Below are 22,947 nucleotides of genomic sequence, written 5' to 3'. Positions count from 1 at the left end.
ATAGTTCTCAAATGTGAAATTTTGAACCAGGAATTGATCATCTTGCCTGCCTGTCCTCTTCAGGTTCTTGCGGAAAAATTGCAAGATGCGGAGACCAACTTTACTACTTTACAAACTGCATTAAATCTGGAGAAACTGTCAATGGAGACGAAGCTGAGAGAGATGATGGAGAAACATGAGATGGAGTTAACAGAGAAAGATCGTACACTTGCACATCTGCAGCAGGCACTTCAGAATGCACAGACATCCTGTGCTGAACTGACAGCACAAAGTCAGCAATTGCAGACTGCAGTTGAAACTCAAGAGAAAATGTGTAAAGCCCTGACTGATGAAATGAAACAGTTACAAGGTGATGAAGTCAAATTTGTTAAATAGGAAACAAACTGCTGGAGGAACTCAGTGGCTCAAGCATGGTCTGTGTGGGGACGTATGGTTGGGGGGGAAGAATTGTCAGTGAGGAGGCTTTGAATCAGGACAGAGTGGAGAGGGAAGAGGCCAATATAAAGGAGAATGAAGGAGATGTGAGCAAGTTTGTGACAAGTCAACCGAGGGTGGGTGAAGGATGAGAGACAGAGGGAGCCAGAAAGGGGTGGATGGAATTGGGAGACAAATTCAAGTCAGTGATAGGTGGAAGCAGGCAAAGATGTCGTAAGGTGGAGGGAGGGGATGATGAAAATGGAGGTCGCTGCTGAGGGTGAACACAAAGCTACCAGTGCTGGAAGCTGATCAGTAAAGATGATAATGGGAACCAAGAGGAGAAGTGAGGGCAAATGGAACCAGATGGAGAGAAGATCTCATTACCCATCAATATGTGGGTGATGGATCCAAAGAGGGGGAGGGGTAAGAAAATGTATGATGGGAAGCTGGGGGAGTGTGTGGGAAAGGTGACAAAATGAAGAGTCATGGGTGCTTGGAAGTAAAGGTGAAGACAGGAAGTGTGAACAGAAATTAGAAAATTCAATGTTCATACCGTTGGATACCCAGACAGAATATGGCATTGTTGTTCCTCTAGTTTGTGAAGGCCTTGTGGGCTGAATGGCCTGTTTCCTTGCTGTATGAGCATGACTCAGTAAATCACTCATTAGGTCAGATGGCAACATTGGAAAGTAGATCCAAATTTAATATTTCAGGTTGAAGACTTTGTCAGAATGGGAAAGAGATAAAAAAGTTAGTTTTAAGTTACAGAGAAGGTGGGATGGACAGGGTAAAAGGCATCTCTCAGAGATATCCTTTGTCTTCGAAGAAGTTTTTTTACTGCTTGGTGTAGCATGTACTGAAATTACCCTGTATATATTTGCCAGTCTTTTTGGAAGTACAATTTTCAGGACAAAATAGAGAGCAAAAGTTATGGAAAACTTGTTTTTTTTCCTCCTGCAGATGGTTTGAAGAAAACTGAAGAACACAAGCAATCAGAATCTCACTTACAAAAGGAAGCATCTATCCGAATCCAAGAGCTTGAAGAAAAAGTTCAATCAATACAGGTCAGATATCTATCATGTGAAGCTGTTTGGAAATGGTGGTGTTGGGGGACGACACTGACATTGCTTTGCTAGAAGTGGTCACAGACTTAATGGTTGCATGATTGTTTTGTAATAATTGATTTGATGGTGGGTAGATTCAGTGATCCACTGACCTTATACACCAGGAAGTGAGATACTTAGAATTCATAGATGGGTACTTTAGGGCCTGCTTCCTCATTCGATTTGTAGCTTCACTGGTATCCTGCAGATGATTCAGTGATGTGTGCATTGCACAAAGTTTGTATTGACAAACATTCTCACTGTACCTCAATGACCATGAAAATAAACGAACTACAACAGTGTAAAACAAGGCAGTCAAGACCAGGAAACTCCCAGTTACGATCTCAGCTCTTAGCTAAGTTTTCTCATCTGTTATGAGGAGGTGGGATGATGGAGCTGGACACAGCTGCTGGTACAGCAGGCAAATTATATTTCCGTGAGGTGTCTTGTTGGAAAGTGTGTAGAAATGCAGCTAAGGCAGAATTGGATCCAGCTGTAATGCCTCTGGTTGGTTTACTGCTCTAGCGTGCACACACGGAGTATACTCTTGAGTTACTGGACGGTGTGAGTGGAAAATACTCCCTGGCGCCTGAGAGATTGGAGAGATGGAAAATGATGTAACTGAAATACTAGTGCTTCATGTCTCCCTGTACTGGTATGATGTAACAGGAGAGGTTGCCAGCTAATGTGAAATGGAATTTTTAAAAAAAATGTTCAGTTGCAAATGAATCAGCTCACATCCATGTGGCCTTGCAACAGCATTCACTTCCTTTTCTCTTTCTTTCTCCCTTTATTTCAATTTGTTGTTTTTTTTTTCGCTATGCAGGATCTATCAATGGCCAGCTCCAAAACAAAACAATGTGGCAAATCAATTAATTACTGGAAAATAAATGCGTATTCGTGACAACAAGGAATGTCTTTTGGGAATTAATCTTTGCCTTTCTAATAACTGGAAACTTTACCATTGCATTGTCCTTCTATCACATCCTGCACCCACAGTTGGATGTTCCCCACATTCATCAGGTCAAATCCTTTCCTGACAATACTGGTACCCAGTGGAACATGACTGCATGGTACTGGCTACATTGTTGTACTTTCCCCTTTTTTGGTGCATGAGGCTGGGAGTCTGCATTTTGATTGTCTGATAGGAAACATCATAGCTGATTATGACCCTGTCCTTGTCCAAAATCCACCCACTGACCTGCTGCAGCAGGAATTAGTGAGAGAAGTAGAAACTCCAGAGAGTGGAATCCAACTGTCGCATTCCAACCAAGCTTAGCTAACCCAAGATAATTCGGAGCTCAAAAGTCTGTTATTAGCTCATTCTGGAGTGCTTTTGGGAGCTGTTTAGAACATAGAATATAGAACATTACAGCACAATGTAGACCCTTCAGCCCAAGATGTTGTACCAACCTATATATACCTACCAAAAAAAAATCCCTCCTTATTTAACCCTCTTTTTCTTTTATCCATATGACTGTCTAAGAGTCTCTATTGTTCAAACTCCACCATCACCCCTGGCAGTGCATTCCAGGCACCCAAAACACGATGTTTTTTTTTTAAAACATGATTTCTCCCCTAAACTTTCCTCCCTTTACTTTACACAGATATCCTCTGGTGTTTGGTACTCCTGCCAGGGAAAAGGTGCTGCCTGTTTACCTCATTTATGCCTCTCATAATCTAGTAGACCGTTATTAAGTCATTGTGCCTTTTTGATGCCGCTGAAAATTAATGCATTGAGTTTGTTATCTTTCAAGATATTGAGGCTTTATTGACTGTCTCCTATCTTTGTGCTTTTTCTGATGAATTCACTTAGTAGTTTGCAGAGATTAATACAGTACACATTTACTATTTCTAAGAACTTTAAATCACATGGAGATCTATATTACAGCCTCAAACCTGCAGCCAAGGAGCTATTTCTATACACTGATTAAGTCTTAAGCAGCTTGGGCTGTAAACTGTTCCTGCACCACTACTTGTGTCTCAGGCAGGTGTTAATCTTGATTAAGCAGCCGTACTTTTTCTTGTTTCCAGGCGCTGAGTGCTGCAGTACAATAATCCAGTGGCACACTGAGCCCAAATATTTTATTGTACCCGCTGTTATTTGTGTACTGTATTTCTGATTACTGCTCCCAGAACAGAATTCACTTGATCCCTTCCTGCTTTCTTTCTAAACAAAGTGCATCTCTCAACTCTTCCTTGCACTTGTTCTTCCTTGTACGTCAGTCACCCTTCAGCCCTCTGTTTTACTTTTTGTCCCTTTATTCTGTGATGTCCTGTGCACCTTCCCTTGTTTGTTTATGCTATTTGAAGGCATTTAATTTAATTTGAATTTTTATTTTAGACGTACAGTATGGTAAAAGGCTCCACAAACCCGGGTGGTCAATTAACCTACAACCCCCACAAATTTCCAATCGGAGGAAACAAGAGCACCCAGAGGAAATCCATGCAGACATGGGGAGAACGTACAAACTCCTTGCAGACAGTGCGGGATTCGAACCTGGGTTGTTGGTGCTGTAGTATTATTGTTCTAACCGTGTCACCTACATGTTCAGCCATCTTCTCCCTAATCTCTTTCAAAGCTCCTTACGTATGAGTTTCTTTCACTACCTTTAAAAGCCTTCTTGAAACTTGTGTCCTTCTCTTCTCACCAACTGCATATGTTCAGGTGGACAGTAAGTTTTTGACGCTTTCATTACCACTTCTGGATTGTAGATGGTCGGGTGGGCATATAAAATTTCATAAGTTTCATGGGAATAGTTTAAAAAAAAAGTTCATTTGACTGCTGGATGGATACTTCCTGTGTCAGAAATAGAGGAAGTTGCTTAATTATCAGGAGATATCACAAACTGTGATTCACAAGAGCATAAGATAGGAGAAGTAGCCCCATCGAGTCTACTCCAGCATTTTAATCATGAGCAGATCCATCCTCCCACTCAGGACCACTCGCTGAACATGTAACCCTTGATGCCCTGACTAATGAAATTCCTGCCAATCTCTACCTTAAATACACCCAAAGACCTCGCTTCTGCAGTCACAACTCACAACTCTCTGACTAAAGAAACTTTTCTGCATCTCTGCTTTAAATTGATGCCATTCAATCCCGAAGTTGTGCCCTCTTGTCCTGGACTCCCCTACCATGGGAAACATCCTTGCCACATCGACTCTCTCCAGGACTTCCAGAGAACTGAAAATGTCTCCATAAGGTCCCCCCTCATCCTCTGTACTCCAACAAGTAAAGTCCAAGAGCCGACAGCCAATGTTCCTCATATTTCTGGGGTATCATTCTAATCTTCTCTGAACCCTCTCCATCTCCTGCATTCTTATATAGAGCACCCAAACCTGTACATAATACTCCAAATGAGGTTTTACCAGTGCTTTATAGAGTCACAACATTACATCACAGCTTTTATATGCTTTTTGTTTAGAAATGAATGCCAGCATTGCATTCATCTTCTTCACCACTGCCTCATGTTAGGTTTGAATGCTTTCTGCATAGAAGGTTTCATGTTTCTGTTCCATGAGTCTTCAACAAATTAATGATTTTAGGACTATATTATTGCATGCATTCTGCCTGATGTTGATGGAAGTGGTGCCTGTCTTGGTCACCAATTACTCCATTTTAGCACTAACACTGCCTGCAATTCATTTTCTGATCCCATGCATTCTTCTACATGAGTGCTGAATGAACTCAGTGAGTCAGGCAGCATCCATGGAAAGCAAAGGACAGTTGTCATTTCAGGCTGAACACCCTTGATTGAGAATGGAAGATCTGGGGGAAGGCTTGAATAAAAGAGTGGTGGGTGAACACAAGGTGATAGAAGAATACACGTGGCAGGGGAAGAATAGAAAGAAGAAGAGCACTGAGAAAAATGCTCTGATAGAAGGAAGGGGTCAGGAAGCTGGAGGAAAGAAACTATAGGTGACAGGGAGGGTGGGGGAGGGGGAGAGGGAGAGAGAAAGAAAATAACTTTGAAGACAATGCTGTTTGTCTCATTCTCCCCTTAAATTGATCTTTAAAAAATCAATATCATAATTTATATATTTTTCTGAACTTCTGATGTTATTTCTGGTCAGAGCTTTAATCCAAAATTTGCTGTCAAAACTGCCTGTGGAAACATTTAGAATAGAACTTGTGCATGTAAGTTGTTGTCTACAATAATGTTTCAGTCCTGAGCCAAGGGATGAAGCACTGAAGCAAACTTCACAGAAGCATATGTCATCTTCATGAATATCAAAAGGCCATTTGATATTTGACAACTGACTGGGAAGCAATGTGTTTCCTGAAAAATAAATCAATGTTGATGTTCTAAAATAATATTATTTCAGATTATGTCTCATCCAGTAATTTTTGTTTTGATGTGTTTCTACTATTCAATCCTAACCCTTTGTCATCTAGACCACTGCTGATGAACAGGCGGTGACCTCTCAGAACAGATTGGCTGAGCTAGAGGAAGAGAAGGGAAGCCTTTTGTGGAGGATAGTAGACTATGAGGAGGTCAAGACTGAAAATGGTAAATGTTTTTTTTAATGGAGTCTTTCAACATAGATAGTTGTATAGATTTTATCTTGCTAATGTTGGTTGAAGAAGCTTGTTGCTTGAACACCTTGCTCCACTAATAGTGTCTTTAAATAAAACAGTAGGAGAGCATTTATTGCCTGTGTGTTATTTTGCTTATGGGAATACTACAGGCTCTTTAAATGCACAGAGAATTACTTTCTCCATAGAGCCTGTGAGATGTGATCCAGCACTTGCTTGTGCAGAGGTGTGAGAGCAGCATGTGGTGAAGGAATTGAATAATCTATTTCAAAGGGTATGATGTTACAAATCAGAGGGCTGTTACACACTCCATTCATTTGTATAAAATCAAAAAAACTGAAAAATACTGGAAACGTTTGACAAGTCAGGTAAATTTTGTGAAAGGAGAAATAGCTAATGCTTTAGTTCTCTAACCCTTCCGAACAGGGAGACAGCGAAAACAAAGGAGTTTTCATAGGAGAGAAGGCAGGAGTGGGATGGGTAGAACACAGGGAACATCTGATAGGTGAGTCCAAATAGGTTAATGATGGCTGTTACCATCACATTAAACTATCTATAACATTTTGTAAATGGCAGGGCCATTAAATGTGCCTAACAGCCAGACTATACAATGGAATAAGAAAAGTAGAACCATCATGGTTAAGCAGAAATGGCCAGTTTTGGTATAGACCAAGAGAATAAGTGAGCTTCCTCAAGTTCAAGAAGTTGATGATAAGTGAGAAGGCTATAATGTGCCTCGATGGCTCCTGAAGTTTCTAATGGACCTTGTTGTAGCAGTGCAAGGTTTTAAAGTGCACATAAAACAAAGAAACTAAATGTGTTTATATCTTTGACCCATTTGGCCATGTTCTATCATGGATTTTCCCTTTGTCCTCCCTATCTCTTCCACAACTTTTCTCCTCCTGGAAACTAACTTTACCTTCTTTTTGAGTTCATTCAACGGGTCCCAGATCGGAAAAATTAACTGTTTCTCCTGTAGATACTGGGGTGACCTGCAGAGTATTTCCAGCATTTTTTGTTCAATATCATTCATTTCAGCATTGTGTGTTGAAAAACACAATTGATGTCAAATATCATGCCTTGCATGCATTACCCAAGTCTCTCCCTTGATGTATGGGATTGAACAGGTGATGGATGCAGTAGACTGTTTTCTGCTTGGATATGGCAAACTGGATGCCTGCTTTCTTTTTATTCAAAATTATAAATCTGTTTTAAGGTGAGAACTAGTGATACTTAAGATACTGTTTGCCATTCAGGACTGTTTGTCCTGGAATGATTGGATCTTGAATTGAAATGTGTTATTAAAAGTAGATGCTGGAACTGAAGGGCTGTTGATTTGTGATCCTAGAATGTCTGCGAGCCATGGTTGAAGAACTTGAACAGCGTGGGGCTATGATGTTGGCACAGCCCGTTGAAAAATGTACTCAGGTACAGGATGGGAAATGGCAAATATGATAACCTTTTTCAAAAGAAGGTGTAAAATATGCCTGCTTCAGGCCACTTGGTTTAATCTTGACATGGAAAAGCTTTTAGAAAGATTTATCAGCATAAACTAGCATGTCAATTCAATTCTAGTCATCTCTTTTTTTGAAGGGCCAGAGCTGTACCGGCAGCGTGGGGGATTATGGGTAAGGAATATGGCAATTGCTTCTGCACTCTCACATTAAGCCGTCACCAGCAACCACTCCCCCCGTTCACAGAGTGGGTGGTGACTGGCGGCGGGGGTGAGCATGGCACAACTGATGGGTGGTGCATTTATGAGAACTTTAAAACAAAGGGAACTAACTGCATGACAAGTCACTCACCATGTCATCTCAGGGGCAGGATCCCCCTTAAATCGCTGGGTTGGCGATTTATCAACTCGGTCTGGCTGTGATTTGAAAGGTGCATCTGCACCCATGACCCAGTAATCGCACCTGGGTCCCAGGAGGGCTATCCAGGTGCTGCAATTTGAAAGTACCTACTGTAGCATCTCGTAAGTATTTAACTGTAATGGTAGCTTAGATTGTAGCTTTAATTAATATTGTACCTAATACTTTTTTTTTACTTGGAAGAGAATTTAAATTGCAATTGTTTACAAAGATTGGAGTTGGTGAGAACTTCAGGAGTGTTAGAGTACTTGAGGTTTGAGACCATAAAAGATTTAGGGTACTGAAAGAATGGACCAATTGGAAAATTTGGGGAAATGATGTAAAAAGGTTGGATTTACTGGGCTTACTTTATTTTTATAGTTTCTTCTGTACTTGTGTAAATTGCATCTTAAACCTCTCTGTTGGATTAGGTAGATTGAGTGAATGGTATTTTTATTACATCGCAGTGCCAGGCCATCCATGGAGATTGTTTGTTGTGTTAAAGTTTAAAAAAAATTATATAAAGCCTTTTCACCTTCATTTAAAATTCAAAGATCAGAAAAGGCAAACAAATCCATCATGATGTTCATTGTTATTGTTTAATTCTTCCATCAAAGCCCCGCCTCTAAAACAAAGCAAGTAAAATCCCATCACTCTCATCATTCAAGTTCCCTACAAAAGTCCATCTATTTAGTGCCCTGAATATACAGATGCAATTTTGTAGTTTTGGAGAATAATATCTGCAGTATAGTTGTTCATCGAACAAAAAAAGGAAATTCTTAAAATGGAATTCGTATATGCAGCAGGTCATATGAAGAGGATTTGAGGACACTGGGGAAGCTGAGACATCTTCAGCCTTAATGTCATAAGAACCATTCAGTAACTCCTGTGAACTTGCTAAGAGTAATGCCAACACATTCAGAGAGGGAGTCGTTCCCTCTGGCTTCCTCATAAATGTTGCTAACTCCAGGTTCTCAAGGGCAGCACGATTAGCGTAGCTGTTAGCGCCACGCTATTACAGCGGCAATGATTGGATCTGGGGTTTGAATCCCACGCTGTCAGGAGTTTGTCCATTCTCCCCGTGTTTCCTCCAGGGCTCCGGTTTCCTCCCACCCTGCAAAACATACTGGGGGTTGTAGGTCAATTGGGTGTAATTGGGCAGCATGGGCTAATTGGTTAGAAGGGCCTGTTACCATACTTGATGTCTCAATTTAAAATTATTTTTTTTTAAAAATTCTTCCGGATTCCACTGAATTGCTTAATGGTTTATTAGTCATTTTGTGTTTATGATCTTGAATTTGGTCTTCCAAGTATTTTCTCTTCATTTTTTTTTTGTAAAATCAAGTCTCTCCCATTCTAGTTTGAACAGTCTTACCTGGTTAGTCATTTTTTGAATTTATGACCTCTCAGTTAGAGTTCAGTTAAATTAAAGCAAATCGTATGTTAATCAAAACACTTGGGATCAATTAGAGGAGAAAATGTATGGAAAAAAGATGAAGCTGGTTGAATCTTGGAAGTTGATTTTGAACATGGAACATTACATCACAGTAAGGCCATTCAGCCCTTGATGTTGTACCAGCCTATACAAACCTACTCAACAAACTAAGCCTTCTCTACCTCACACACATAAACCTCTATTTTTCCTGCATTCATGTGCCTGAGTCTTTTAAATGTTCCTTTTGTACCAGCCTCCAACTCCACCCCTGGCAATGAATTCCAGGCACCCACTACTCTCTCTATATAAAAAAAACTTTCCCCTGATATTTTCCCTAACTTTGCTCCTTCACCTTGTACAAATGTCCTTGCTGTTTGCTCCTCTTACCCTGGGAAAAGGTGCTGGCTGTCCACCCAATCTATGCCTCTCATAATCTTAAAGACCTCTATTAAGTCCCCTCTCATCCTTTTTCACTCCAAAGGGAAAAGCCCTAGCTCTGTTAACCTTGTCTAATCCAGGCAATATTGTGGTAAATCTTTTTTGCATCCTCTCCATAACTTCCATATCCTTCCTGTAGAGGCAACAACAACTGAACACAATATTCTAAGTGATGTCTAATCAGAGTTTTATAGAGCTGCAACATTACATCATAACTCTTGAACTCAATTCCCCAATTAATAAAGGTCACCATAGCATAAGCCTTCTTAACTACCCTGTCAACCTGAGAAGCAGCCTTGAAGAGGGCAATGGATTTGGACCCTAAGGTTCCTCTGTTCTTGATGCAATTTGATTGATTTTTATCATGACAAAAGCATTGATTTTGAATATGGCTTCTGTTTGAATTCTACTTTATTTAGGCTGAAGATACTGGCACTAAATTATTGGAAACTGTGGTACTGGACCAATCTGGAGATATTTCACAAAGGGTCACAGGTAATGATTCAAGATTCTTTTTTTGTCATGTAATGAAGTGGAAAATATAACACAAAATTTCCTTTAGTATACCTTAAGGCAGACAAAGATTTTCCATTAGCATAAATTGCTTGATGCACCTTATAGTCAGAGAAAGAGAAACAAAAGAGAGTCCCCTCACAACCTGAGTTCCAGATCCAAACCTCTGACATATCAGGAGGCCCTCAATGCCTTCAGCACCCTCTGACATCTCGATTCCGATACCTGGTACCCCTTTAGCCAGTGTCTCTCCAATCTCCAGCAGTCCGCAGCCTTGTCCAAGTCCCTTGACCACAGGCGTCAGCAGTCTGCATGGGTTCCTTGCCTTGAGTCGCCAACAGCCTGCCACCTGTATGCTCTTTTGCCTCCGAACCCTTCGCTGGTCTGCTGCCGAGTTCACCGTCCTGTGGGTCGTTTCCCCTGCATCTCCTTCTCAAATGGAGAGTGATCTCCCAGTTTTCTGGAGCTCTGTGCCAGTCTATGCTTCCCCAGAGTCTACAGTGACTTGTGACTGCTGCCGATCATAGGCCCAGACCCCGCAGTTGCAGGATTTTAAAATAAACCCTGTTTATTTTAAACAGGCTGTTAAAGCCTGCAACTGAGCTGACGGCAGACAGACTGTGTGGTTAGACTCCGCGGGGGAGAGCTGTGTCTCCTCTCACCGCAGGTGCGCACCAGTGGCAGCGCTGCTGACATGGTAGCTTTGGATGGTGGTTGGATGATAAATGAGGAATTATTAGTTGTGCTTGAGGGAGTAATGGAGCTATGGAAAGGAAATGTCTCAATAATATTTTCACATGAAGTTGACTTTTAAGCTTCTACCAGAGATCACATGTCATTGATTATTAGTGGGCGAGGTTTGGAGATATTGGGCATTCAAGCCTCCAGCTGTGTGTTCTCCAGATTACCATAATCAACATAACAGGAGATCCACTATTCAATCTATGTTTACATAGTTCATTGAAAGTGGCAGGGTAGGTGGAAAAAAAAGTGAATCCAAAGAAAATCAGAAGCTGATATTTATTTATTATTGTCATGTGTCCCATGATATAGTGAAAAATTTTGCTTTCCATTCGAAGGCGAGCAAAGACTCTCCAAACTCCAGTTGCCACTTGTAAATTGGCAATCTGCAGCAGTCAGACCTAAAACGGAAGTGTGCATTTGGGTCTCAGTGAGTGGAAATGGCTGTAATGTTGGTATTTTCCCATGGTTATGCAGTTAATGGCCAGGTTTTTAAGCTGACATTTCCAAACTGGCATTGAAAAAATTAAGAATTTCATGCTACTGACAGAATATTATCACCATCATCCTGGTGGAAAATGTGTTCAACCTGTCTAAACTCAGAGGAGTTTATAAATGAATATTTAACTTTTCAGAGCAGAATGACAAAATGGAGAATCTTCAGGGAGCCCCTGAACCAGAACAGAGAGCATCTGAACTGATGGAAGTTCAGGTACAGAAATGATTTACTGTAACTCCCCTACAGTCATGATTGTGAACTTCATTTGGTGGCGTTCCTTCCTTTAGAAACTTCACTAAGGAGCTACATAAATACAAGTCTTAACCCTTTTTTTCCCCCATGATGTTAAGGTTTGAATTTGACAACAATCAATCATTTGAAGCTGGTGAGAATGTATCCTAACTTGCAGATAAGGTGGAAGTGGGCTCTCATTTGAACTTTCTTATTCTTCAGAGTTGATGAGGCTGATCTGTAGTTGAGAGTGCTGACATAGCTCTGTGAACTGATGATAGCGAACTTATAAACGAACCTGCTGGGACCTCAGAGGCAAATCACATTCTGTTATCCTGCTAGTCAGTGAGGCTAAGTTTTAAGAGCGGTGAACAATGGGGCAGTTCAGTGATGTCGAATGCAACCAGGAACTCTGTGTTTGATCCTGTCCTTGGGTGCTGTCTATGTGCAGAGCATATTCTACAGAACTCCTGCTGATGGTTTGGGTAAAGGAAATTATGGATATACAAGAGGGCTAAATCTTATCATATTAGACTACAACCAGGTCATTAGTTATTTAACCCAATATACGTTAAGTTTATCAATCCTCATTAGGCGGTCTTAATTAATCGTCTGCTTATAATTTTTTTCTTTTTTGATTTAGCATGGTGAAGCAGAGACTAAGGAATGCAATAAGATTGATTCCCTGCAGGGAGCTCTTCCTAATGAAGGCAAAGAACCTGCCTCTGAAATACTTCAAGTGGCAGAAGCTCAAAACAATGACAAGGTGTTGGACAAACCAGATTCAGAATTGTCAGAAGGTGGTTTTGTCTGTCAAATAAATGTGGAAGATAGAAATCAGCTTATGCTTGAACAAGAAGAAGCTATGCTGGCCATGGATAAGAATTTTAATGTACATGCGGAGCAGAGGGAAGGAATGAGGAAAGAAACAACGAGGTTAGGTGTTGATGAGGAGAGCACCACTGTTTCAGTAGAACTGGAGGGGAAGGCTACTTCTGTTCATGAAGAACAGAGGAGTACCACATGTGTTCATCTGGAAGAGCATAGCTTTTCCATCACACAAGTGTACAGTTCTGGGGAACAACTGGAAAAGAGTTCCACCTCACATGGACAACTGGAAATGGTTTTTGGAAAAGGCCAGGATGGTGAAATAACAAGTATTCCCGACGTTCACGTGTTTCAAACTAAAGAATCTGAGAAACTGCAAGGACACATACAGGAACTTGAAAACGACATGGAAGAGGTGAAAGCCTTCTACAGCAAGCAGCTGCAGGACAAGGATGAGGAGCTTGTGGACTTGCACCAGGTTATACTGGATTACAAGGAAGAAACAGTAAATTTAAAGAAAGCCATTAATAATCTGACTGTAGAAAAGAATCAGCTTCTCAGTCAAGTTCAGCAGTACAATGAAGAGTTGTCTTTAGTGTCTGAACTAAAAGAAAAGCTGACAAAAGCAGAAGAACTGGCAGTTGATGAAGAGAAAAAGAACCTTTTGGAATTGGAAAACATGAGTATGCAGAGCAGCTTATTGCAAGAGCAGCTTCACAGTGCAGAAAATGAATCCAGGACAAAGGATATGAAAATTGAAGCATTGGAGCAGGAGATGGACAACATCCAGCAACAGGTCACAGACCAAAATGTGGTAGTTAAAGATTTGCAAGGGGAGTTACAAGAGAAGGAAGAAATAACCTTGAACTTGGAGCAGCTTGTCAAAGAAGACCAATCCAAAATTGAGGAGCTTTTACAGAAACTGGCCCTTAAGGAACAGGAATTGATGAGTGTGCAACAGGGTCTTTCTGAAAATGTTAGCAAAGTTCAGCAACTACAGCTGACTATGTCAGAAAAAGACAGAGAAATGGCTGAGGTCACTGAGAAAATGGTAGTACTGAACGAAGATAAATTTTCATTGGGAAATCAAGTGAAACAGCTAAAGGAGCAGCTGACGTGGCTGCACGAAGAGCATGAGGGGAAAGAAGCAGAGAAACCCATTGGTGAGCATGAGCAACCCACCAAGGAGATCGAACAGACTGACCTTTCACAAAAAGGCGCAAGCCAATTTGATTTGTTGGTTCGGGAGAAGGATGGTTTAAAGAAACAAGTAGAAAACCTGACACAGGAGAACGAGCAAATAAAAAGAAAGCTACAAGCTGCTTTAATAAAGAGAAAAGAACTTTTAAAGAAAGTGGAAGAAATGAAATGGGAAGCACAGAATAAAGATTATGAAAGAGAGGAAAGCTCTCCATTAGGGAATGAAACAAGATACAGTGACCTAAAATCATCAGAACCGGTGAAGCCATACGAAGAAGCTCAAATCCAGGATCAACACATAGTTGATCTGATGAGGATACTTTCCGAGAAAGAAACTAATCTGAAGAACGTTCGGAAAGCTCTCCAAGATCAAGAAACTACTGTTGGTCACCTTCAGAGTTTGGTAGAGGATCTAAGATGCGAGCTTCAGCAAAAAACAGATCAGGTGAATTCTCTAGAGGCAACTATAATGGCCAATCAGTCAACACTGCAACATGAGACAGAAAAGGAGGCTGAGAATGTGGGCACTGAAGTAGATTCTGGTGGTATGTCTGAGCCCATTGGCTCAATGGAAGAATCCGTAAAAAGTAAGCAAATGGAGCTTGAGTCTCAGCTCTCTAATTTGGAACGAGAGAAGGTTCAGCTGCAAAAGAAGCTTGAGGAAGCGGTGAGTTTACGCAAGGACACCATCATGAAGGCTCAGGAGAAAACTAGACTCCATAGGGAGCAAGCAAAACAACAGAAAGAGGAATACAATGCTTTGCTGGAGAATTTCAATCAACAAAGTCAGGAGAAAGAAAGGATTTGTGAAGAACTTTCAAGAGTGAAGAAGCAGCTGTTGGAAGAGAAGCCTTCATCAGTTGCAGATTTGCAACCAGAAAAACTACAATGGGGGAATTCTGAGGAAGCAAATAACCCAAAGGAGGAATTGCCAGAGAGAAATCAGCATTTAGGTTGGAGCTATGAATTGGCAGAATCTTCCAAAAGAGAGGTGGTGGAAGATCCTTTGGTGGAGGAATTAAGAGGAGAACTCGAGAAGGTAAATAATAAAAAAAATGATCTTGAGTTAAAACTGCAGAATTTGGAAAATCTTGAACAGAGAATGGTGGAAGAAACCGCAGTGTCTCAGAATAAAATCTTGGAGCTACAAGAAGCCCACCACTTAGAGAAAACAGAATTACTTAAAGAAGTTGATCTTCTGAGACAAAGGTATCAGGACACTGAAGCACATGCTGAAGATTGCACCTCAGTTTTAGGGGCAGCCAGAACAAAAAATTCTGTTTCTGAAGACGTTCTAACTGAGCACTATGAGGAGTTAAAGGTTGTTTTGCTCAAAAAAGATGAAGAAATAGAACATATTAATATTCAACAGAAGGAAAAGGATGCACTTTTTAAGCACCTGGAACAAAAGCTATCTGAGAAAGAAAAAATTGTTAATAACCTACAGTCTCAAATGGAACAGCAAGGAAAAGAGTTTGAAGATGAAAGAAAACTTCTTCAAATGGAGATCCTGGAAACTCGCCAAAAGCAAGAAGAAGATACTGAAGAGGCCAAGTCTAAACAGCAAATACAGAGGAAGCTACAAGCTGCCTTAATCTCACGCAAAGAAAATTTGAAGGCAAACAAGTTACTGAAGGAAGAGCTGGCTAACGTGACAACGTTGAAAGAAGAATTGAGTCGTAAGTTGAGTGAAACTGAGTTGGCTGCTGATGACTTGAGGCAGGACAAAGCAGGTCTTCTGACAAAGTTGTCAAATCTTCAGGAGCAAAAAGAAAAATTAATCACGGAAGTGGACAAATTGCTGATTGAAAACCAGAATTGCAATGATTCATGTGGGAGCTTGAAGCTGATAATTGATGGCATTGTAGACGAAAAGGGGACCTTGCAACGGGAAATTGAATTCTTAAAAAGTGAACAAAAGACAGAGAGGTCTGATTGGCAACGGAGACATGAGGAATTACAAAATGAATATGAAACACTTCTACAGTCTTATGAGAATGTTAGTGGTGAGATTGAAAGGATACAAAATGTAGTAGAGATTGGTAAACAGGAGAAGCAGGAATTGATCAGGAGGATTCAAGTGGCTGAGGCTCAGAAACAAGAGGTAGAGAAACAACTTCAGGAGGCAATGCAAGAGCAGGAAGGAATGAAAGAAAAAATGAGGAAATTTGCTAAATCAAAGCAGCAGAAAATTATGGAACTTGGAGAAGAAATTGAGAGACTTCAATCAGAACAGCAGTTTGAACCAAGAATACAGATTAAGCCAAATGAATCCTCGGAAAGAGAACTTCAGGAGGAACTTCAGAAAGCAAAACGGGAAACTGAAGATGTGATGAAGGAACTTGAGACATTAAAAGTTCAAAGGGATGTTTTGGAAAGAGAGACCAGTGTATTGAAACTAGAGTTGAAGGAGAAGGCTGAAAAGCTGGAAAATAGTGAAAAAGCTTTAGATGAAAATCAAAGCAGCATCATTCATGAACAGGAAGTTAATATGAAAGAAGCTGTTGATGCATCCATTGTCTTGGAAGCTAAACAAGGATTAACCAGTAAATTGGGTTCAGCAGAGTCGACTGCAATTCATGCAACTTCTGATGGCCCACAAGATCTTAATGAAATTACCAAAAACAGACAAGAGTTGTCAAAATTAATGGAAGAACGGGAACAGATGGAAAATGACAAGCAAATGATAGAGAATGAGATCCATGAATTGAAGAAAATAAACCAACTTCTGAAAAGTGAACGAGATAGTTTGGAAGAGCAACTGATTAAAAATAAGAATGAATGTGAACAGATACAGAAGATAGTCTCTGAGCTCGAGCTGGATAACCACCAATTAAAGCAAAAAGTAGAAGAGATAAAGAAAGAGAAAAGATCTGCAAATTTAGATAAAGATGATCTGGAAGAACGACTAATGAACCAGTTGGCAGAGCTAAACAGTAGCATTGCCAATTATCAGCAGGAATCAAAAGAACATCATGACAAGATATCCCATTTAGAGCTAACTGTGAGAGGGTACCAGAATCAGATTGGTGAACTAGAAGAAGAGGTGAGGCAGCTGAAGAGAGAAAAGGTAGAGGCAATAGCCAAGTTGCAAAAGGACTTTGACCAAAAGGTGAAGTCAATACAAAATGGAAAAGAGGGAGGTAGAATTCACAACAAAGAACTACAGGAGCTGCTTAAGGAAAAACAGCAAGAGATCAAGCAACTGCAGAAAGATTGCATTCGGTACCAGGAGAAGATCAGTGGTTTAGAGAAAACAATCAGGGCATTGGAGTTTGTTCAACAAGAGACCCAGAAGAGTTTGGATACTGCAAAGAAGGAAACAAGAACAGAATTGGAAAATTGCAAGAAGGCCCAGGCAGAGCTGCTGTCCTGTAAAGTCTGGCTCGATGATGCTCAAAGCGAGGTCGCAAGGATCCTGGCAGACAAATTGAAACTAAAAGAAGAACTTCATACTGTTGAAGACAAAGCCAGAGAGCAGGCCAACTGTATGGAAGAAGAGCAAAAGAAAAGGCTTAATCTAGAAAAAGACGAACATAGAAAGGAGCTGAAAAACATGCAAGAGAAAGTGGAAAGTTTGGAGCGTGAGAAAAAGTATGCTGAAGACTCTATTAAAGCACTGCAAAGCAAGTTGGAAAAGAAAAAAGAAGAAACCAATCAGATTCAGGCAAATTTCAATGAAAATTTGGCCAAGTTGGCAGCCTTCACTCATAGTATGTCCTCTTTGCAGAATGACCGTGATAGAATTATTGACGAGTCCAAGAAATGGGAAATCAAGTTCAAAGATGCAATAGTGAAGAAAGAAGAAGAGATCAGGGACAAGGAAAACGATTGCATTAGGCTGAGGGATGAACTCAGACAGGCTTCCATCCAGCATGAGGAACTGAAAATCAAGCTTTCCAGGTAAAGTTAATCAGAATGTATCATCAGTTGGTCTTGCCCATTGACTAGACACATCATAAAATGTGAGTGGCTGACAGACAAAGTATCTAGACGGTGGTTTTTAAACTTTTTCTTTCCACTTACATACCACAATGCCAATTTTACTTTCTCTCTCTCTCTCTCTCTCTCTCTCTCTCTCTCTCTCTCTCTCTCTCTCTCTCTGTCTGTCTGTCTGTCTCTCTCTCTCTCTCTCTCTCTCTCTCTCTCTATCTCTGTCTCTCTCTCTCTCTATCTCTCTCTGTCTCTCTCTCTCTGTCTCTCTCTCTCTCTCTCTCTCTGTCTCTCTCTCTCTATATCTCTCTCTCTCTCTCTCTCCTCTCTCCTCTCTCTCTCACCGCAATTAATTCCTGGCCTGCTGAGCATTTCTTGTATTTTCTGCTGTTATTTAATATCAATATTGTGGACCCTCCTTCTAGGACGGAGCATAGTGAGCAGGAGTGGAAATCAAAGTTGACCATCGAAGAAGAGAACCAGAAGCAAATGATGCAGAAGTTTCAAGATGAAAACAGGCAACTCTTCTCAAAATCTGAAGAATTTCAGAAGCTGCACAAGGATTGCCAGAATGAACTACTGAAATTATCAGAAGAAGCTAAGAGCCTGAGAGAACAAATTGCTGACTTGAACCGTTCCTTGGAGAAATCTGAGGTGACCAAGGGGGACCTGGAAAAATATCTGAGAGAGCGAGAGGCAGAGTTACAAAATTCTGTGCTCACCTGCGAGCAGCTCAAGTCTGACCTCCAAAACTCCAAAGCTTTGACAGAGAAGCTCCATGAAGAGACTGGGGAAAAAGAAGAGAAGATCATTGCACTCCTAGCTGCAAAAGAGGAGGCTGTTGCCAATGCCGTTGCTGAAGTCCGACAGCAGCATGCTGAAGAAATAGGCCACTGGGATAGTCAGGTTAAACAGCTAGAAAAGGAGAAATCCAAAGGAGAGCAAGCCATCGAAAAATTGCAGAGGGAAACTGAAGATCTGAGGGCAAAGTTGAGGCAAACTGAGGAAGAATTAAAGCAGCGCAAGATAAAGCTGGAATCATTAGCAAAGTCTATGGCCTCTCTCCAGAATGATCGCGAGAGAGTGCTGAGTGACTACAAACTGCTGGAGCAAAGGCACATTGATGCAATTATGGAAAAAGACCAGCTGATTCAGGAGGCTGCCACTGAGAACAACAAACTCAAGAATGAATTTAGGAGCCAGCAAGGAGAAAGGGATGATTTGAATTCAGAAAATGCCAAACTCAATGCACAGCTTGTGAGATACAGGGAAGATCTCAATCAGGTGATTTTACTGAAGGATTCTCAGCACAAGCAGTTCCAAAAAACTCAGCTTGAGAAAATCAAGGCATTGGAAAATGAGAAAACTGAAGTGGAGCAGAGGATACAAGAAGTGGAGAACAGTTTAAAAGCACTAGAGCAGGAAAATGAGGTACTGAAAGAAGAGAAGCAGAAACAAACTGAACAGCTGCAGTTGTCAGAGAAAATCACTGATGAACTGAAAGAAGAAGGGAGAAGGTTAACAAGTGGTGGGCCTGTTCAGATGCTTCAGAAACAGCTGGACGAAAAAATAATGGAGATTGAGAAAATGACCGCCAATCTCGACTCCAAGCAGGAGAAGGTAGCTGAACTTGAGCTGAAAGTAGTGATGGCTGAAGAAGAAACGAAGCAGAAACTCATCGACACCGAAGCCAGGTACGAGAAGGAACTCAAGAATTTGCAGCATGATGCAGGCATTATGAGAAATGAAACAGAAACTGCGGAGGAAAGAGTGGCTGAGCTGGCAAGAGACCTCATGGAGACTGAGCAGAGATTGCGAGAAGCCATGGGAAAAATTGACCAACTCCAGGGACAGAACCAATCATTTGGGAAAGCCATGAGTTCCTTGCAGGACGACCGAGATGATCTCCTGGGCCAACTTGAAAAGTTACAGAGCAAATACGTAGCTGACTTAGAGCTGGAAAAGAGCAAGAGCGAAGAATTGTACCAAGAGCTTTCCCAGTCTAAAAAGCAATGTGGTGAATTGGTAGAAGAGAAGAACAGCCTCTCCACAGCATTGACAGCTTGGAAAAACAATACTATTGAAGACAGTTTGTTGGCCCGCATTGATGAACTTGACACACAACTGTCTTCTAAGCAGCAAGTTGTGCATGATTTAACCTTAGAACTGGAAAGCTCAGCTAATCAGATAAAATCATTTTCCAAGACTGTAACAACTCTACAGGATGAGAGGGAGAGACTGATGGATGAAGTGGCCAAATCGAAAAAGGTTCATGAGGTAAAGCTGGGGTCCACTTCAAACCCAGGCGAGGTGCAGAGTCTGAGAAATGCCTTATCTTCATTGCAGAATGATCGAGATAAACTGGTAACTATGGTTTCTGTCATTCAGCTTCATGCACATTCCTGTGTCTTACTCAAGATTATATATTTGTGTTTTAACTGTCCTCCTTGGCTACATTTAATCCATATCTCAATTCACACTGATCACAGTCAACCCTCCTGACTGTTATCATTTTCTGATTGCTAATGCCATAATTTTAAAATTGTATTCTTGTGTTCAAATGCTTACAGCATCTCCAGTCAAGGTATAGTGTAGCAATATGTCCCATGGCATGTCTTGGGCTTGTTGTAAAAGAATTATAGCCAAAAGTTTAATTACAGATGCACATTTTGAGGTTACCATGTAACTTAAGCAAGAGATGAAGAGTTTTAGAGATGAAATTCCAGATTTGGGTCATGAACAGATCAAGCTTTGATCATCAACATTGGAGCGATTAAAATCAGACATCGGCACAGAAGGGTTTTAGGAATTAAGGTGGTTCAAGTGTGGTGAAGCTGAAGATAATTAAGTTAGCTTATTTTAGGTAAAGATGATTGTAATATCAAAACAGAAATGCTGGAAATACTCAGGCTGTATCTGTGGGAAGTGAGCTGAGCTAACATTTGAGGTTTCACTCTTCGATGTGAAACATTTGCTGTTTCTCTTCCCAATGATCTGGCCTATAGTATATTACTAACAGTCCTGTCTTGTAATTGGGCTCTGGGCAAAGCTTTTCCCCCCCCCCCCCCCCCCCCTATTTGTCATTGCACTGAGAAGGTTACAGAGATCTTTTTTGTTTTGCCAATAAAACCTGAAAATGCAAACATTATCTTGCTCATGACCCAAAAATGTAATTGATTTCTTGACATAAAATTCACCCATTTTCTTCCATTTGGGGATATTTAAGAAAACAAAATCTGAAAATTGCTAACCATATCCATGTAGGGTATGAGAGAAATAAGATTATGTGTGGAGCTAGATACAGACAATTCTAGTTTCAAATCATACATTGTCGTATCCACATTTGCATTGTACGATTGTCCAATGGTGGCGTCCTGCCTTCTAGTGGCTTTCCCCCACATCTGCCCTTCCTGTATCACTGTGCTTCTCTGTTTGATCTGTGCGGTATCTTGCACTCTTGACACCTCTTCTACAGTGTTTTTATTGCTCCATTTTCCCCAATTTTGATATCAGCTGAAGGAGTTGAAAGATCTCCAGAGGCAATATGTGAGGATTGGGGAGGAGACAGCAGAAATATCTCAGCTCCAGGTCCAGCTGGAAGACCAAAAGCAACAGATAGCTAATTATCAAGTGTCCCAGGAGCAACTGAAGCAAGAACATAGTGCCTGCCAAGAAGAATTAGGATACCTAAGGTAATTATTTGGTCATTTGCACCATTCATTTTGAATGCTGCTTTTAGCTAGTTCACCTTTTGGTTTGGTTTCCTGAGCACCATAGCATTGCTGCTACTCCTGAATTATAGGTATGATCAACAAAATGTCATAGCTATACTTGAGGAGGAATATTTTGTTTTTGTCAGCAAGAGTTAGATGGACTAGGGAGGGGGGGAAAAGGGGAGAAAATGTCACTGTATATTCAAGAGGGTATTTTGATTAATATGGTTCATAATGTGAAAAATTAAAAAAAAAAGACTTGGATGGACTGAATCATTTACAGATAGTCTCCAACTTGCGACCATGTTACATTCTGATTGACCAGTTGTATCTTAAAATGGAGTCAAGTCAGAAGTACGTTAGCCTAGCATGTAGAAACCATAAATTGGTTTATTATCTTCATTTTCAATTCCAAATTGAGCATCAACAGGGGATGGGTTTTTCTTCTTGCCGTGCTTATGTCACGCTTAAGTTGGGGACTAAGTGTAATTTAATTACCATAATTTTTTATGATTCTTTGGAATTTTCATATTATTTTGTCCACAAAGTTGATCTTCAAAATCCACGATGATATTTCAAATATTGTTACTTAAGCAAAGATGACAGTCATTTAGGACTGCCCATAGATAGTGAGGGAAGGAGAAGCCTGGATTATATCCTATCGATGGTATTGAAAGAAAGGACATGTCTTAACTAGTATCCTGTTGAAGTCCTGGTCAACCAAATAAGTTTGGGTGAAATCTCAATGATCTCATCCCATGTTTGAAATTCCATTGCTTTGTGTTGCAGGTCAGAGAAGTTATCTTTTGCTGCACAGAGTGAGAGATTAAAGGAGCAGTATCTGATTGCCGTGTCAGATAAAGACAAACAGATCCACGAGCTTCAGAACATGTGCCAGAAGATGAGGCTGAAGTTGGTGCAGCAGGTACCACTTAACTCTTGTTTTTTTTTCTGAGTTTGCTAACCAATTGTGGTTCGAGAACTTAGTTAAGTTTACTAAATGGAAATAACTAAAACTGTGAACATTTGGCAGTGAATCTGTGGAACTCACTGAATATATGCAAAGAGATAAATAGAGTTTTGCAAAATTGGGGAATGAGGTTTACTGACAAAAAACAGGTAGGAGGAGCTGAGCCCATGGTCAGATCAGCCATGATCTAATTGAATGGTGGAGCAGGCTGGTTGGGCTGAATGGCCTACTCATGCTCCTATTTCTTTTGTATATCAACTTCAAAGCCATTAATGTGTGTCGAAAACAGTAATGTTCAGAGTGCCGATTATTGTGGAACGACACTGGTCATAAACCAAAAATCTATTAACATCCACTGTCTCCTATTACCAAGCCATTTTGGATCCATTATGTCTACAGTATTGGAGTGCCAGATTTCTTGAATTATTATGAGACAGTTCTGATCAATCTCCAATACCTCTCAAGTGAGCGAATGTGTAACCATGCCCATTGTGACCATTGTTGAGGCTTGCTGACAGGACTTCTGGCATGTATTG

At 40.7% G+C, this 22,947-nt stretch overlaps 1 protein-coding gene across 3 annotated transcripts in view; it reads left to right on the top strand.

Annotated features, from left to right (window-relative positions):
• LOC138748216 (golgin subfamily B member 1-like) overlaps positions 1-22,947 on the top strand; it is an 85,439-nt gene that overhangs the window by 16,000 nt on the left and 46,492 nt on the right. For all 3 annotated transcript variants that reach the window (XM_069908024.1, XM_069908026.1, XM_069908025.1), the window contains exons 8-17: positions 64-349; positions 1,378-1,481; positions 5,920-6,034; positions 7,409-7,488; positions 10,203-10,278; positions 11,673-11,749; positions 12,411-17,698; positions 18,154-20,092; positions 21,242-21,420; positions 22,231-22,366. In XM_069908024.1, the coding sequence (XP_069764125.1) occupies positions 64-349; positions 1,378-1,481; positions 5,920-6,034; positions 7,409-7,488; positions 10,203-10,278; positions 11,673-11,749; positions 12,411-17,698; positions 18,154-20,092; positions 21,242-21,420; positions 22,231-22,366 (8,280 nt within the window). The remainder of the gene's footprint in view (positions 1-63; positions 350-1,377; positions 1,482-5,919; positions 6,035-7,408; positions 7,489-10,202; positions 10,279-11,672; positions 11,750-12,410; positions 17,699-18,153; positions 20,093-21,241; positions 21,421-22,230; positions 22,367-22,947) is intronic.

The sequence above is a fragment of the Narcine bancroftii genome, chromosome 13 (assembly GCF_036971445.1).
Source record: "Narcine bancroftii isolate sNarBan1 chromosome 13, sNarBan1.hap1, whole genome shotgun sequence".
NCBI classification, from domain to species: domain Eukaryota; kingdom Metazoa; phylum Chordata; class Chondrichthyes; order Torpediniformes; family Narcinidae; genus Narcine; species Narcine bancroftii.
This window is presented reverse-complemented; position numbering and strand designations above follow the sequence as displayed.